This window comes from Mesoplodon mirus (genome assembly GCF_964341445.2).
Source record: "Mesoplodon mirus genome assembly, contig: HAP1_SCAFFOLD_816, whole genome shotgun sequence".
Lineage (NCBI taxonomy): Eukaryota > Metazoa > Chordata > Mammalia > Artiodactyla > Ziphiidae > Mesoplodon > Mesoplodon mirus.
The window spans coordinates 181,073-198,580 of NW_028295221.1; the positions used below are offsets into that span (position 1 = coordinate 181,073).

The following is a 17,508-nucleotide window of genomic DNA, read 5'->3' on the forward strand; positions in this document are numbered from 1 at the left end:
CATAAGTTCAAATAAATACAGTGCCCAAGTGACTTGCCCAAGACACTGGGAAGGGCTTCAAGTGGAGCCTGAACCGCGACATGCATCAGAAGGTCCACACAGGAGAGAAACCATATAAGTGTTGGGAGTGTGGGAAGCACTTCAGTGAGGCCTCAAGTCTTCAGCTTCATCAGGGCATCCACACTGGATAGAAGCCGTACAGGTGTGATGTGTGTGGTAAAGTCTTTAGTCGGTCTTCACAGCTTCAGTATCACAGGCGAGTTCATACAGGGGAGAAACCTTACCAGTGTGAGACGTGTGGTAAAAGCTTCAGTTGGCGCTCCAATCTTATAAGTTATCACAAAATGCATACTGGGGATACATTTTATGAAAGCAGCGAGAGTGGTAAGAACATCAAGGAACTGTCAGAGGAAAGAAGTTCTACAAAATGATATTTTCAAAAAACTCACGTGCAACGTGAATTCTTGCAAGCGTCAGGTCTCATAGGAGAGAAAGTATTTTAAATTAGTTGGTGTTGAAGCAGTAGCTAAACAGATCCTAGTGTTCAGCAGACCACACAGCAGAGATCCCTTCTGAGTGGTGCAGTTAGGGCTGCATTCAGAACTTTGACATTTATCAGATGTCACTTAGGAGATAGCACTTAGAAAGGAAAAGAGTTTGGTCTGGCCTTTAACAAAAGTGTAAGGATGAGCTAGTCAAAATTGACGTCCATGAGAATGTGCGCTCCATGAGGGCAGGGACTTGGCTGCTGAATCTACACGACCTTATCATTGACTAGTGCTTTTAGGTGTGCTCAGTACTTGTGTTTTAAATAAACCAAAAGGGGGAAATGTATAATATATGAAAGTTGTATCCAGATGGGGAAACCTGCAAAATAAAATTAATTCAGGACATGAACTTTTGTTGAAATACTGAAAACCACTGCAGAAAACCAATCTGCAATATATTTTTTTTAATTTATTTTTGGCTGCGTTGGGTCTTTATTGCTGCACGCAGGCTTTCTCTAGTTGCAGGGGGTGGGGGCTACTCTTCATTGCAGTGTGTGGGCTTCTCATTGCAGTGGCTTCTCTTTGTGGAGCACGGGCTCTAGGTGTGCAGGCTTCAGTAGTTGTGGCACGTGGCTGAGTTGCTGTGCAGCATGTGGGATCTTCCTGGACCAGGGCTCAAACCCGTGTCCCCTGCATTGGCAGGCAGATTCTTAACCACTACACCACCAGGGAAGGGAAGCCCCCCAATCTTCAATATTAATATGCTATTAGCCTATCGCAACTGGCTCCTTGCCTCCCGCAGCCTCTGTTCTCAAGTTGGGTGGTTATTTGAGACCCCGTCTAGTTTTCCAAGGACTGTGTTCAGTAGAAATTGAACTGTCTTGTGATTTTTTTTTTCTGATGGTACAGAGTGAAAAAACATGATTAACTTTGCAACAACAGTAACTGCATAGTATACAATTGATTTTTTGTCTGTCAATATTAAGGCAGGGTTTACTGTAACACTTTGAAAGTGTCACAAAAATTGTTTGTCCCTAGAAAACAAATTTTTTAGTTGACCTTGAACTTTCTGATTTCTAATTCTCTGCATTTTCATCCAGACTTTGAAATGTTTGCCTTCTAATTATTGTAGCATTTCTTCTAAACTTCTCAGGTAGGGGCTATGCCATATTCTTCCCCCACATCCATGAGGCAAATACCCAGAAAACTTGTAGGAATTTGATAAAATTATCAAATGTATTATTGAGACAAGACTGACATTTATGTGCTTTTCCCTATTGGTTGCAGTAAAGCATGGTTTCAGGAAAGGAGTATATATATCAGAATATATTAGATCTCTTTGATTTAGAAATCATATAATTGGAAGTTATTGATTATGAGATTAAAATACCAAAAGGATGAACACCACATCAATGATGTCACTAAATTTTTTAATGGAAATTAGTGTACAGCTGTAAGAATTTGAGTTTTGATAGATTCCTATATTAATCTGAAGCCGGTAAAATGATGACAGGGACTTCCCTGGTGGTACAGTGGCTAAGAATTCACCTGCCAATGCAGGGGACACGGGTTTGAGCCCTGGTCCAGGAAGATCCCACATGCTGTGGCGCAACTAAGCCCGTGTGCCACAACTACCGAGGCTGTGTGCCACAACCACTGAAGCCTACGTGCTTAGAGCCTGTGCTCTGCAACAAGAGAAGCCACTGCAATGAGAAGCCTGCGCACCGCAACGAAGAGTAGCCCACACTCACTGCAACTAGAGAAAGCCCGCACGCAGCAATGAAGACCCAATGCAGCCAAAAATAAATAAATAAAATAAATAAATTTATTTTAAAAATTTATGACATATCATAATCGCAGGAGATACACAATATGGGCTTTGAGAGGTCACAGATTGTAGCCTTCATAGTATAATCAACCATAAATCTTTGTTAGTGTTTGTGTATGTGTGCATGTGCACACATGTATGTGTACATGCATAAGATCATGTGTAAAGGGATACTCTTCCAGAGTGGCTTTCCTAGGCAAGGAGCATTTTGTGATATTTTTCCATTTTATAACTTCATGTTATATTTTTTTCATTGAATAGTGGATATTGCCAAAGCAGGAAGTTATTTTAATAGAATTTGAAAAAGTATTAAATAATTATCCCTTGCAGTTAAGACCTCATATGATTGTTCTATATTGTCATAAGGCATATAAGATCAAAATTATGGTATGAACTCTGGAAGCCAATTTCAAAAACAAAACAGCTCTCAGATTATTTTGCGTACACAGAAAAATTCATGAGTTTCAACAATTGAAGCTTTATTATTTATGCTGTGCTTTAACTACAGATCCATAATAGGGAGAGGGAAAATCCTGGAGCTAGAAACAAAAGTGGATATACCTACATTGTGGAGGTTTAAGAAAAAAAAGTTTCTCTTGTTGAAAAGATGCACATGAGGAGAGAACTGAGCATAATAGCAGAGGACCCTCTGGATGTGGAACCAGTAAGGACAAAGCAGGTTTGGATGTCATTCCATACGCAGACCAATGGTGGTATTTTTATTATAGTTGGTTAAAGGGCTTTATTTAGCAAGTTACAGTTGACCCTTGAACAATATGGGTTTGAACTGGGCAGGTCCACTTATATGCAGGGTTTTTTTAAATAGTAATTACTACAGTACTACATGATCTGTGGTTGGTTGAACCCATGGTTGCAGAATTGCAGATACAGAGGAACCACGGATATGGAAGTCTGACCATAAGTTATTTATACAGATCTGTCTATCCATCCATCCATCCGTCCACCCATCGGTAGAGAGAGAGAGGGAGTGAGTGCACGTGCTAGGTATTTACAGAAGTAGATATGGAAGTGTGAGGATATACAAACACACACATGTGTATGTGATGTATATAAGCATGTATATCCACGTTTCTATTTCAGGGCTGGAGCAAGGAAAGTGTAGAATGATCCTGGAGAAAATTTGCTGTGCCAGAAAGTAGGAAAGCGTGGTTGGGACGTGTAAAAAGATCCAGCTTGAAGAGACTCACACTGGGTAAATCTCAGCAATTTGACCATAAAATAAATAATTATCATACAGAATATGAATAAAGAAAGAGGAAGGGAGGGAAGGAAGGGCTCTCATAATAGAATGCCAAACCATAAATATATAGAAGGAATGATGTAATGTAAAAATCATTATTTACAACCATCACAGTAATGATAGGTTCTGGCAAGAGTAATCAATGAATTATAAAACTACTGGTTCAAAGTTTACAAGGAGCAGGATGCTACAAAACCCAAAATATCTCTCCACAAAGCATTAATCACAACAAGAAATACAGTAGGTATAAATTTGGTGAACACTACCTTAGCCAAGAGATGAACATTATCAATAACAGAACAAACGAACGTTTTAGATCTCTGGGGTATGATATACTGAGAAGGACGCAACGTTGCTTCAGTATTATTACTGACAGAAATAAACAACCAGATCTTATCACAAGGAAGCATCCACGTTGAGAGTCTCCTGTTTCACAGTTATGACCACAGGGAGCATAACTGGCCAAAGGTCGCAGCTGCTGCTCTTAAATCCATCACCACGTTTGCCTGGAGGCCGGCCTTGCCCCTGATTGCTCCTAGTCAGCACAGCAGGGATCCTAAGGCAGGCCATTTCTTGGAGACCAGGATTCCTCTGTCCAGTGACCTTTTTTCAAGGACTCTGACAGCCTTGAAGGATTTTACGTAGATGACAAGGCAGTCTCGGATGATTTACCAAATCTTTCTTCCAAATCTTCACTCAGGGTCAGACTTGCACTATGCGCTGATAGTTCTGCCAGCCTTCCAGAGCTCCCTGCCATTTTCTCTCCGATGTTTTCCCTAATGAAATATTTGTTCATTAAAGTCTTTCTCAGCACTTTGCCATCTAGTTCTTGGAGGACCAGGACAAACCCCAAACCCTAGAAGCATCCCTTTTTGGCTCTTTCTAGTAACCTTCCTTTCCATATGGTAGCCACTAATTTGTAATGGTGTAGATTCACTTAGCCTATTTTGTACTTGATATAAATGGAGTCATGTAATAGGTGCTATTTTGTGTTGGCTTCATTTGCTCCACAGTATATCCATGACATTTATCCATATTGTTGGGAGTGGATAACTTTGATTCATTTTCATTGGTGGATATTATTGCAGTGTGTAAACATATCAAAATCTATTTATTAATCCCATTATTGGTGGGTATTGGGTACTTCCCCATTCTTGGCTATCACAGTTAGTGGTGATGTGAGCAATCTAGAACGTGCCTTGTGCACTTGTTTGAGGGATATTTCTATGGGTGGAACCAAAGGGTTATAGGGTATATGTTCAACTTTGGTAGATACAGTTGACCCTTGAAGAATGCATGGGCATGAGGGATGCATCTGAGTCTTTTATTCCATAGATGTTTTTAAAATATCTCTCACTTTTGGCCCAAGAGTGCTGCGTTTGGATTTACAGCGTTTCTTAACTTTAAAATAGTCCAATTTTTCAATTTTTTCTTTCGCAGTTGGTGATTTCTTTGGTCTTAAGAAATTCTTCCTACTCCAAGGCAAAAAGGCTGTTATCTTACGTTTCTTTCCTAAAGCATCATTGTTTACTTTTCAAATTTAAGTCTGCAGATCTTCTGGAATTTATATTTTTATATCCTATGCAGTAATGATTAATATTTTTCCCATACGGGTATCCAGCTGACTGAGAACCAATAGTTGACCCTTGGACAACATGGGTTTAAACTACACAAGTGCACTTATACGAGGATTTTTTTTCAATAGTAAATACTGCACTACTACACGATCCAAGGTTGGTTCAATCCTCAGATGCAGAATTGCCGATTATGGAGAAACCATGTACGTACAGAGGACTGACTATAAGTTATACTTGGATTTTCAACTTAGCAGAGGGTTGGCACCCCTAACCCCCTTGAACCCTAGTTCAAGGATCAACTGTATTAACAAGAGTTCTTTCCCCTCTCTGCTGCAGTGTTTTCTTTCTTTTTTCTTTTGGCCGTGCTGCGTGGCTTGCAGGATCTCAGTTCCCTGACCAGGGTTTGAACCAGGGTCACCACAGTGAAAGCGCCGAATCCTTACCACTAGACCACCAGGGAACTCCTTGCAGTGTTTTCTTTTTACACGTTGTTCTAATGTCTGTTTCAACATGGATTTTGATGTCTATTATCTTGTCTATCCTTGAGCAAACACCAGACTATCTTATATTGTAGATTTATAGTAAGATTCAATGTGACTAATATCTTTCTTTTCATTCTTCTTTCAGATTGTCCCAGCTCTTCTTTTATTTTTTATTTGTATGTTTTTTTAGATGTTGGGGGTAGGAGTTTATTTATTTATTTTTGCTGTGTTGGGTCTTCGTTTCTGTGCGAGGGCTTTCTTTAGTTGTGGCAAGCGGGGGCCACTCTTCATCGTGGTGCGTGGGCCTCACTATCACAGCCTCTGGTTGGGGAGCACAGGCTCCAGACGTGCAGGCTCAGTATGTGGCTCATGGGCCTAGTTGCTCCGTGGCATGTGGGATCTTCCCAGACCAGGGCTCAAACCCGTGTCCCCTGCATTAGCAGGCAGATTCTCAACCACTGCGCCACCAGGGAAGCCCCCAGCTCTTCTTGTAGCTCTTTGTTTTCCCACATAATATTTGTAAACATCTCATCAATTTCCAAGGGAAAAAATGCTGATGTTTTTATTGGGGTTTGATTGAGCCTATAGATCATTTTGAGGATTACTGATATCTTTGTAATATTGAATCTTCAAGCCATGAATATCATTATTTTTAAGAATTTCTCTTGGAGAAAAATAAAAGTGGATCCCATGGAATAAAATGTACATAAATAGACTCCAAAATATTTAAAGGACCTACATGTGGAAGATAAGTCTAGAAAGTTAATTTTTAAAAGGTAGAAGTATACTTTTTCATCTGAGGAGTTTCAGAAGCACAGATATTAAGAAATTATTGGTTTATTATCTCATAATTAAAGATTTCTATTCCATGAAGAACACAATAGAAAAATTTTAGAAACACGTGCCCAATTAGGAAAGGATACTTGTAATTGGTAAAACTGAAAAGGTATTAATAATCAGAATATGTAATAGAAATGAGGAAGAAAAAGATAGCATCCACATAAGAAAATGGGGCAAAAGTTTTAAGTAGACATTTATAGATGAAGCTACCAAGCATTTGAAAAACAGATCAAACTTATTAGAAATCAGAGAAATTTAACTAAAACAAGATACTACTATACATTTAATACACTAGCAAAACGGTGATGAGTCATCCAAATGAAGGTAAGTGGTTGCACGAAAACCTGACGTGCAACTCTTTGGTAATCTGGACTGGTGTAGCCATTCAGGAAGCCAATCTGGCTATATTATTAAAATATACACATTTGCTATGAAATAATTTCACTCGGGTATGTATTCCAAAGAAATTCTCAGATACGTCTATAAACAAATGTAAGAAGATGTTTATTTTATTATCATTGGCATGGCAGTTGGAAGAGTACAGGTAAAATGTGGGTGCAGAAAACGGAATTCTATGAAACAAATTAGATGGATGGGTGAATGTTTTGTTTTGTTTTTTTTTTTTTGCGGCACGTGGGCCCCTCACTGTTGTGGCCTCTCCCGCTGCAGAGCACAGGCTCCGGACGTGCAGGCTCAGCAGCCATGGCTCACGGGCCCAGCCGCTCCACGGCACGTGGGATTTTCCCGGACTGGGGCACGAACCCGCGTCCCCTGCATCGGCAGGCAGACTCTCAACCACTGTGCCACCAGGGAAGCCCGGATGGGTGAATCTTAAAAATATACTCCTGAATGAAGGAAATAAACACCAGAATGAATTTTATGACACAATATTATTTATATAAATTGAAAATATACGCAAGTGCACATTTTGCACAAGAACACACCCAAAAGAAAACACATCAAACAAATTAGAATGGTAGCTTACGGGGTAGAGAAGGGAGTGGAGGGTGCCATAGGGAACAGGAGGTGAATAAATAAAACTTAATCATGTTACCGTATTTCATCATTCTGTATCCAAGATTTCACTTTACTTGTAGTGGAAAGAAATCCTGTGTGCTATGTTGGCTTAAGTCAGGAATAGTTCTTGGAGGATATTTTCCTGAAAGAATTTGGAACAAATTTTTGAAAAAATCTTTGTTTATACTATGGATGATCTTTTTTTGTTTGTTTTGTTTTTTTCTTTAATTTCTGTTTTGTGGGTGTGTGTGGGATCTACTTTATTTTGTATTTCATTAATCTGATCTTATACTTTTCCATCTGCCTTCAGTTTTATTATTCATTTATTAACTTCCTGAAATGGATGTTTTCTGAATCAATTTTCAACTTCCTTTCTACTTTCATATATGCTTTTAAGGCTCAACATTTCCCTCTATGTATGTGTTCAAATCTCCAGATCCAATTATGAATTTGAATGTTTCTCTTCATGGTTCTGTCAATTTTTGCTTTATAAAGTATCAGCTGAAGTTATTAGTTTCTGATAATTTGAAACTTTATGACTGTGAAGTGTCCCTCCGTATGTCAAGTAATGCTTTTTTCTTCCCCTTAAAGTTCACTTGGTCAAATAGCAATGTCACAGATTTTATAATTACAGAAATAACTTGAGACCTAGGATGTTGATGTCTGTCTCTAGAAAGAATTTTCCCTTGCTTCTGCACGGGTTGTAAGATGCTAACAAAACACGTTCACCTTTACACAATTTCAGGGAATGAGGTGTTTTGGCGTTTGGCTTCAGTCCCTGCCGAAGAAAGCCGTTTCCTTCTCCCCTTATTCCAATGGTGAAACTCTTTGGGGTTTACCAGGAAGCCTTCGTGGCTGGTAATGCTTTTATGTCGCTTAGCCTCTTGAAGACGTCCAAAATTCTACTGAGTTTGTACGCCTTTCAATGAACAGAATCTACACTCTTCTGAAGCCTACACAGTAGAACGGCAAGACTGCCTGAGACCTCAGGGATTCCGGAAAGTGAAAACCAGAGTGAAAACATGTAGTCCAGAGCTCGTGCCGGTAGACACCCCCGCACCCACCCTTGCATTCTGGGACATGTAGTCCAGAGCTCGTAAACTCGTGTAGTCCCATATACTGCAGCTACAGAAACGCCTCGCTGTAAAGGTTTACCCGCGGAATTCTGGGAAATGTGGTCCAGGAGTTCCGGGTTAGTCGCAGGCACTTCCGCCCCAGGAGGACACGTAGCAGCCATCTTTTGCTTGATGACGGTGTTTCAGGTCAGGAGGAGCGGCTAAAAGCGGAGGTTTGAGGGCCTAGAGTGGTGATGTACGTCCCGCGGGTGGAGCTTCTTTGCGTTTGGTAACGTACCCGGGATGGGGTGGGCTCAGGTCGTGCCTCCTGGGGTTTGAGGGTCTCCCCGGTTTTCTTCACCCCTAACCTGACCCCGTCCCCCACCTATGAGCTAGCCCTACCGCTTCATAGGGCGTCACACTGGGTGAGTTGCTTAACTCCTCTGTGCCTCCGTTGCTGTTCGGTAAAAGGGGGGAAAAAGGAATGCCTTCTTAATATAGTGTTGTGAGAAGAAACGAGATAGCACAAGTGAAAGGTCTACAACTGCCTGATACATTGTTGTTATTAATACTACGCAAATTCGGGAGGCACCCATTTCGCAGCGGGATTCTGTGAGCCCAGGAAGCTGAATTGTCCTGGACTCCTGGCCTGTTTTGGAAGGAGAGGACTTCTAGCTGGTACGGGGGCGGAAGGGGGTGCGGTATGAATTAGTGGGGATGGAAACACAGCCCTGGTATTTCACAGTCTCCTTTCCTTCCCCAGCCCTGACTTCTCAAAAAGCACTGCACGGAGGAAGAGGCAACGGAGCCCCACGTGAGTAGGACTTGGCATTCTTCTACTTAAGATATTCCTATAAATTGTAGAACGTATGGGACATGGGTAACGATGATAACTGAGCCTTGGTCACTAATTTCCATTCTAAAAGCTTTATGCAAATGACCACATTTCCATCAGGCAGTGGCTCTGTGAATTGGTACTGCTGTTTTCTCTACTTTAAGGCTGAGGAGCTGGGGGCAGGGACCACAACCCTGTTGGCCCATCCTCACCGAGGTGGTAGGAGGCAGAGCTGGGGTTGGGACCCAGGCAGTTTGAGTCCAGCAGCTGAGTTTGCTAATCCCTTTGGTATATTCTCTTTGAGCATAGGGTACTGGCTAGAATCATATCATGAAAGTAGGTTGGGACTTAATTGTGGGGACCTTGAGAGCAAGGTTTAGGCTACTTTATGAGTTTTTAAGATAGCTTTCTCAACTGGGTCATTTATTTTATTTCAAATAATATGTATATCATAGAAGTAGCATAATCATTATGGAAAAATGCAGATATATACATAAAGAACAATTTAATTATCTGTAACTTTAGGATGTAAAGATAACAGTTGTTAATGTTTCAGTGCCTTTTTGTCTGGTTACTCTTTGTGTATGTTTCTGTGTCGTGGAGGCTGTGTTTTGTGGGAGTGATGTTACACTGCGGTGCTACTCAAAGTGTGGTCGACAGACCAGCGGCATCGGCGTCCCTTGGATAGAAATGCCCAGCCTTGAGCCCCATTCGAGACCTTCTGATGGATAATTTCTGCGTCGGGGGCCCAGGAGGCTGCGTTCCAACAAGATCCCGCAGTAATTCACATGCACGTGAAAATTCGAGAAGCTCAAGAGAGGGTCTTTTCTGGAAACTGAGGCCGAGGAAATTGACCCTGCTGGATGTCACAGATAAAAGTGAGCTGGATTCACCAAAGGCCTACTTAGTCCAATGATTTTATTCCCCCACTAATGATTGTCAACTGTCAGGGCCCCTTTCAGAATCCTGAATTGAGCAGAAGACAGCTAGCAAGTGTAGAGTCAAAATGGAGGTCGTTAGAAGTTGTGAAGATCTCTCTCTCCCAGGCTTTGGGGAGTGGAATCATTGCCATCTTTTGTACTAGATCGAACCCGGGCCCCCTGCATTGGGAATGTGGAGTCTTATCCACTGCACCACCAGGGAAGTCTCCCATTTATTTCTTAAACTTCCCTATATTTATAATGATATAATTACAATTCAGATTCCTGTCTTTTTTCATTTGAATGAGGTATGGACTGTCAAACTATTTTTTATTGTTGTTGCAGAATCCTGGCTTTTATTAGTTCTCTTTACCTCTGTGCATAATTGTCAAAAGGGTACTTCCTGTTTAAAAAGAAACTTAACGTATTTTTATACCTTTTGTAAAAAGTCCATGTCAATTTAAATGTTATTGTTGCAGTCACAAAATCTTTAGGAAGACAAGCAGAGATTTTCAGAAGTCTAAAGACTCTCACATAACACGGCATGTCTGACAGTGTTCTGTTGGTGGAAATCACATCTCTAAGGATAATTTCTAACTAAAATATCATCTGCTTTACCGCAGTTGCTAAGAAATAAGAAACCCTGACAGTGGTGTTCTCAGAGCTTCCTACCTTACGACGATCTCACGAGGTGGTTGCCCGTGTTCTCCCCCACTGGCAGAGGACAGAACTGAGGCGAAGAGATGTGAATAACTTGCCCAGGGTGACACTGCTAGTGAATGGCGTAGCCTGATCACAGCGCATGCATATTGACTCCAGAAGCTACTCTGACTTACATGGTCTCTGTTTACCCCATACCCAGAATAAGAATGACCCCTGTGGAAGCTGCAGGCACACTGTGAGGGGGCCACTGTGTATGGATGGGCAGGTCATTCCTCACACAGCCACTGAGGGGGTTCACGGGGGCATCTGGTATCTGCGTGGGGCTCTGCTCATCAAGCATAATCAGCTGTAGCCACCCCGAGGACTGGGAGCCTTGGTAATTCACAATGAGCACCACGTGGGTTAGTGACTTTTTTTTCTTTAAACCAGTTTCCATTGACTACTTCTTTCCCTGTCTGTCTTGCTAGGACTCTGCACTTCCCCAGAAGGAGAGAGAAAATGAGCACATTCCAGGTGAGTAGAGCTTGCCTTTCTTGCTGTTAAAAACGCCGTTTTTGAACTCAGATTAGACACAGGTTTTCCTCTTTTTTTTTGATTGGAGTATAGTTGATTTACAATGTATTAATTTCAGGTGTACAGCAAAGTGATTCAGTTATACATATATATACATATATTTTCAGATTCTTTTCCCTTATAGGTTATTACAAAATATTGGGTATAGTTCCATATGGGTTTTCTCTTTCAAGGAGAGTCTAAGCATATGAGGACCTGAGTGTGCCATGTGTACTTTTTAAAAAATTCCTGTTAAATTTAATTGGTTTCGGTTTTAATTTTTGTTTTATTTCATCATTTTTTTATTTTACAAGTAAAAGAAAAATTAAGGGAAATGAAGGACATCTTCCACTCTACTGCTTACCTGCTTACAAATTAGCTGCTTTGGGCTTCCCTGGTGGCGCAGTGGTTGAGAGTCCGCCTGCCGATGCAGGGGACGTGGGTTCGTGCCCCGGTCCGGGAGGATCCCACATGCCGCGGAGCGGCTGGGCCCGTGAGCCATGGCCGCTGAGCCTGCGCGTCCGGAGCCTGTGCTCCGCAACGGGAGAGGCCACAATGGTGAGAGGCCTGCGTACTGCAAAAAAAAAAAAAAAAAAAAAAAAAAAAAAAAAAAAAAATTAGCTGCTTTTATATTTCTGTAATTTCTTCATCATATGTATTCATGGATGTGTATTTGTATTGATAACATAGATACAGTTTTAAATTGTTTTTTTCATTTAATACTAGCTAACATTCACTTTTAATTGCTTTATCATGTTCCCGCAAACTTATGCACCTATTGTTTTTGTTTTTTTTGCGGTACGCGGGCCTCTCACTGTTGTGGCCTCTCCCGTTGCGGGGCACAGGCTCTGGATGCGCAGGCCCATCGGCCATGGCTCACGGGCCCAGCCGCTCCGCGGCATGTGGGATCTTCCCGGACCGGGGCACGAACCCGTGTCCCCTGCATCGGCAGGCGGACCCTCAACCACTGCGCCACCAGGGGAGCCCTGCACCTATTCTTTAAACTACTCTCTACGCACAGACGTTCAGTTTAAAGACTTCTCCTGTTTCAGGAGCACTACAGTGACAGTGTTCCTGATTTAACCTTTTTCTCAAAATATCGTTCTGAAGAATATTGCCCCTTTTTGCCCTTAACATAGTAGGTTTAGGTATTCAGAATTTAAGAGGTATGTTTTACATGTGGTGCCTTGGATGTTTTTTGGTAGAATAGCCAAATACGGCAGAGCACAGCAGGATCAAACTGCTGCTTCACGCAGAAAAAATCATGTATTGTTAGAAGTTTTCTCACGACCAGAGTTAGATTCAGTCTTCCCCATGCTTGAGTCAGACCCTTTGTGTATTTTATTTACTGGTTTGTTTCTTCTTGCATCTTATATTTTTTTCTAATCAGAGTAATACATGACCTTAGTTTAAAAAGTCCAGTGGTACTTAAAGCACTTGCCACTGCATAGACAGCTCAGAACAATTGTACAAAGAGGTGCTTGGTTTCATCTTTGTTTTAAATATAAAGAATAGGGGTTGTGAAAAAAGGAGGAACCAACTCAGACTCACCCAGAAAACCAAGGGTCTGGAGTCAGAGTATTGCATTGAAGCAAACGACAGAAACGGGGAAAGAGAGAGTTTTCATTCAGAGACCTGGCATGGCCTTTTGGTTAATTTCCACATATAACACTCCTTCTCAGCTGGTTCCCACCTCAATGAGAAAGCAGGTGCCATCAGATACTGCCAGGACTAAACTGGTAACTGTTTCTGGGGCACTTGGCAATAATAATTAAACAGTGAAAGCTTTTTAGTTCAGGATCCAGTGGTTAGAATTCTGGGGAGTTTACTTACGAGTTGTCTGAGAGCCCCAGGTAAATACACAAAGCTTTCTCTTTCATAGCCACACGTCCGGTGAGGCTGAGGAAAGTCAGTGTGTGGCATTGGCAGGATGGAAGGAGGGGGTGCTGGGAAGTCTGCACACCTCACAGGAGCCAGAGCAACTTCCCATCCTCCTCGTCTCCTCGGGGCTGCCCCTCTTCCACTGGCCACTGGGTATAAGATTGAGGTGGTGTTGTTTGTTGTAGGAGGCAGTGACCTTCAAGGACGTGGCCGTGGCCTTCACAGAGGAGGAGCTGGGGCTGCTGGACTCGGCCCAGAGGAAGCTGTACCAGGATGTGATGGTGGAAAACTTCCGGAACCTGGTCTCAGTGGGTGAGGACAGCCTTTCTCTGCGAGTGTCTTTGTGACCTTGGTGTTTCAAGGCTTTGGGCCTCTTGAGGTGGTTCCCTGAGTTTGGAGACCAGACTTTTGCAATTCCTGTGGGACATGAGAGGATGTCTCTGGTCTTTCTAAACAGTGTGTTTCAGGTCCTTTTCATTTATTTTGTAAAAGAACTGTAAATCGACAGTATCTTGCTGTACCTTGTGTATTCTTTTTCAGATTTCCCTCCCTGCCATTAGTGGATGATAAAGCCAATTTATTGAGCCCTACGTGTGATTTTTTAATGAAATAAAATAGTATAGAAAATATCAGAGTTTCTTAGGAAGAGTACAACACATTGCAGCAAAAACTCTGGGCGATGGCATGAGTGGTGTGAGAGCCAGTGGGAACAGATTTCATGGAAATAGACATTGGTTAGAAATAGGTCATTCAAGCTTCGTTTTAGTAATGTATACTTCTACATGTGTATCTAGGTCGTGAAATAAATGCTGTTTCTTCAATGGGTCGTGATACAAAGTTTGAAAAAACACGGCTTTCAATATCCTGAATATGCAGTTGGAACTCAAATTTCTAGTAAACTTCAGCTCTAGCCCGTTCGTGTTAACTTGTGACTTTGCATGTTCTCTTTCTTCAAACAAGATACAAAACATATAGAAAGAGAAGAGAGGCTTTGGTTGATGAATTCAGCAACCCAGATAGAAATTTAGATAAGAACCAAGCAGTCGTGAGTTCCTGTGGTTAGCTCTTTATCTGTTTTGCTTCTCACCAGCCCTGTGCTGTCCATCACCTGGTCCCAGTTGGAAATCTCTTTCTAGGATTATTGCATAGTCTTTGTACTGGTCACCTGTTCCCACCCTTCTCCTCCCACAGTTTGTTCTTTAGGTGGCAAAGTGATCTTTTGTAACTTTAAGTCAGGTTATGTTCTTGTTTCAAAATTCTCTTGAGGCTTCTTTTACTTAGAATAAAAACCACTTAAAGTGGCTTCTAGAGCCTTCTGTGGGCTGCTTTTCGTTCTCCACCACCTCCCTGAATACATCACCTCTCCTCCCTCTTACCCTATCTTTTCCAGACCTGCAAAGGATGCTTCTGCCACGGAGCCTTTTCCCTGTCCTTCTCTCTGCCTGGAATACTCTTTCACCTGTAATCTTTTAGGCCTCTACTTCTTTCAGTCAGTCACCTTAAAGATGAGGAGGTGGCTGTCCTCTGACCACCCTATGGAAAATACAGTCCTCTCTTTCTTACTCTCTCTGCCCTGCCTTGTTTTGTCTCTAAGCGTTTCACTCATGTACATTTTGTTCACCTGTTCCTCACCTCTCTTTCTTCCACTGGAGGGTAATCCAGGAGTGGAGGAGGAATTTGGTCTGTTAGGTTTATTGCTCACTAGCCTCAGTGCTTAGCATAGTCTTGGTACATGACAGGGACTCTTAAATATTTCTTGAAAAAACGAATGAGTTAATGGATAGAGAAATTAGCCTTCCATGAAAATAGCTAGTAGGCGGTGAACAAATCCGAGTGAATAAGGGATATTGCTAAATGTTTTTTTGTCTTCAAATGAATTCCTAGCCTAATTCTAACTTCTCAGGTGCCCATGATGTGTGTATGTGTGTGTTTGCCTTTCTGTACAAGTTGGCCCTCATCAACTTGCACAAAAAATATGTATAGAACCTGTAATTATAACCAAACTGAGTAAAATGCTTTCCCTGTGACTTTCCTTGAGCTCTTAGTAGCAGAGCAAATTCATTTGTGGAGGAAATACTGTTTTGAATGAGGATTCTTATGTCTACTTCTTAGGTAACCCTCCCATAGAAGGAAAGAAATTTCTATTTCCTTATCCCTTATACCAGGGGAGAACAGGTCTCAGAGAACAGCCAGCTGGTGAGTTAGCCTTTCCCTTAAAAGATTTGCCCCGCTGCGTCCCATTTGCCTCCTCCAAAGCCCACCTCACTAATAAGAAATCGATCTTTGTTAGCTCTACAAACATTTTGTGTGTGTGTGTGTGCATTTGTATGTATCTTGTAGAAGCCATTTTAGATAATGTCACCTTGAGTGCTTTGATCATTCTTTAATAGTTTCTAGTCTGTTTCTTCTCAATACTTATCACAGCCTATGGAATTTATTCCCAGCTTACTCATAAACCCCATGCTTCACTTTGGAACTCATTCTTGTTAAAGACCAATGTATCTGTGTCCAAAAATTTTCCATGCTGTTTTTAAAGAGGCAGCATTCTTCCCTAGCCTCTAAATTTTGACTCCTGCTTGGCAGGGGGAGTGGAGGAACGTATTAGGCAGCACAAATGCCTCAGAAGGATCCAGTGCATAGGTCTTCATGCTTCTTTTTACCCCCACTGATTCTTAGAACCTTTTTTAAAATTAATTAATTAATTTTTGGTTGCATTGGGTCTTCGTTGCTGCATATGGGGTTTTCTCTAGTTGTGGCGAGTGGGAGCAGCTCTTCGTTGCGGTGCGCAGGCTTCTCATTGCAGTGGCTTCTCTTGTTTCAGAGCACGAACTCTAGGCACGCGGGTGTCAGTAGCTGTGGCACGTGGGCTCAGTAGTTGTGGCTCACGGGCTTAGTTGCTCTGCGGCATGTGGGATCTTTCCGGACCAGGGCTCGAACCTGTGTCCCCTGCACTGGCAGGCAGATTATTAACCACTGTGCCACCGGGGAAGTCCCGGTTTTCAGCACCTTTCATATCCTCCTCAGCACTAGCCCCCTTGGTGTGCTGCCGCCTCGGGTGCAGCCTTTCAACTTAAGCAAAACTGTACTTTCCAGTCCTTTTCCTGTATCTGATACCTGACTTGTAAAAGCTGTTTCGCTTCTCTGACTTGGTTCAAACTTAACCTGGGATTCAGAATTGTGGAGAATCCTAGAAATCAAACTCAGTTCACCTGTGCATGCATTTCTTGAGCCCTGACTAACTGCTAGGCACTGTTAAAGCTGTGAGCACAGCAAAATGCTTGTCTTTATTGATACTGTATTGTGGTAGGAATCACATGCAGTTTTTGGAAGATGGTTTAAATAATACGTCAGAGTAGTCATTTGGTTTTAAATGGGTTTCATTAATGCTAAGTATTTGGGAGTTTAACAGACCATCTCTTGGTTTCTGTTAGTATATAAACCAGAGAACTTCATTTGTCGTGCGAAAGATAAGCTGAACCATCCTGAGGTTCATTAAAGTCTCATACTGTGTCTTAAGTGTAAAATCTTGAATCTTTGAACAAAGGTTTCACGTGTCCACATCTCTGAATTCTCTGTCCTTATAGAAGAAAACAATCAAAGTGAGTTGAGGGCCGTTCAAGACAGAGGATCACGTGAAGAGCTTTCCTGCTGGCAAATCTGGCAACAAATTGCAAATGACTTAACCAGATGCCAAGACTCCATGATAAATAGTTGTCAGTTCCACAGACAAGGTGATTCCCCCTGCCATATTGGGGCAGGACTCTCTATTCAAATTTCTGAAGATGAGAACCGTATATTAAATGATAAAGCAGGTGATCCCAGTAGTACTGGAAATCCAAGGTTTGCAACTTTGAGAGCCCAGGATTCTTGGAGGAAAACTTCATTGACTGAGTCACAGAATTATCAGAATAGACACCAGCAAATTTCCATGAAAAATAAACTGTGTCAGTGTAAAGAGGATGTTGACACCATCGGTTGGATTTCACATCACCTTGATGCTCATGGAGTACACAAGGGTCAAAAATCTTACGGCTACAGTGATTATAGAAAAGATAGCACGAGGGTTTCAACACTGGATCAGAATACTATGATTCACACAGGACAAAAAC

The 17,508-nt window shown here is 41.9% G+C and overlaps 1 protein-coding gene across 16 annotated transcripts; it reads left to right on the forward strand.

Moving 5' to 3' along the window:
* Nucleotides 1–7,899: 7,899 nt before the first annotated feature.
* Nucleotides 7,900–17,122, forward strand: LOC309797643 (zinc finger protein 221-like). 16 transcript variants are annotated; one of them, XR_014292745.1, is made up of 7 exons: nucleotides 7,900–8,804; nucleotides 9,050–9,226; nucleotides 9,312–9,362; nucleotides 9,987–10,261; nucleotides 10,927–11,048; nucleotides 11,434–11,479; nucleotides 13,585–13,983. XR_014292745.1 is itself a non-coding variant. In XM_082646104.1 (3 exons), exons 1-3 carry the CDS (start codon nucleotides 11,224–11,226, stop codon nucleotides 13,744–13,746), a joined length of 327 nt encoding a protein of 108 aa, XP_082502230.1. In that variant the 5' UTR covers nucleotides 11,162–11,223; the 3' UTR covers nucleotides 13,747–13,983. The 16 variants fall into 16 exon arrangements, 1 of the variants encoding a protein (XP_082502230.1); XR_014292746.1 differs by lacking the exon at nucleotides 9,050–9,226; XR_014292747.1 differs by lacking the exon at nucleotides 9,050–9,226 and having other exon boundaries at nucleotides 10,044–10,261.
* Nucleotides 17,123–17,508: the final 386 nt, after the last annotated feature.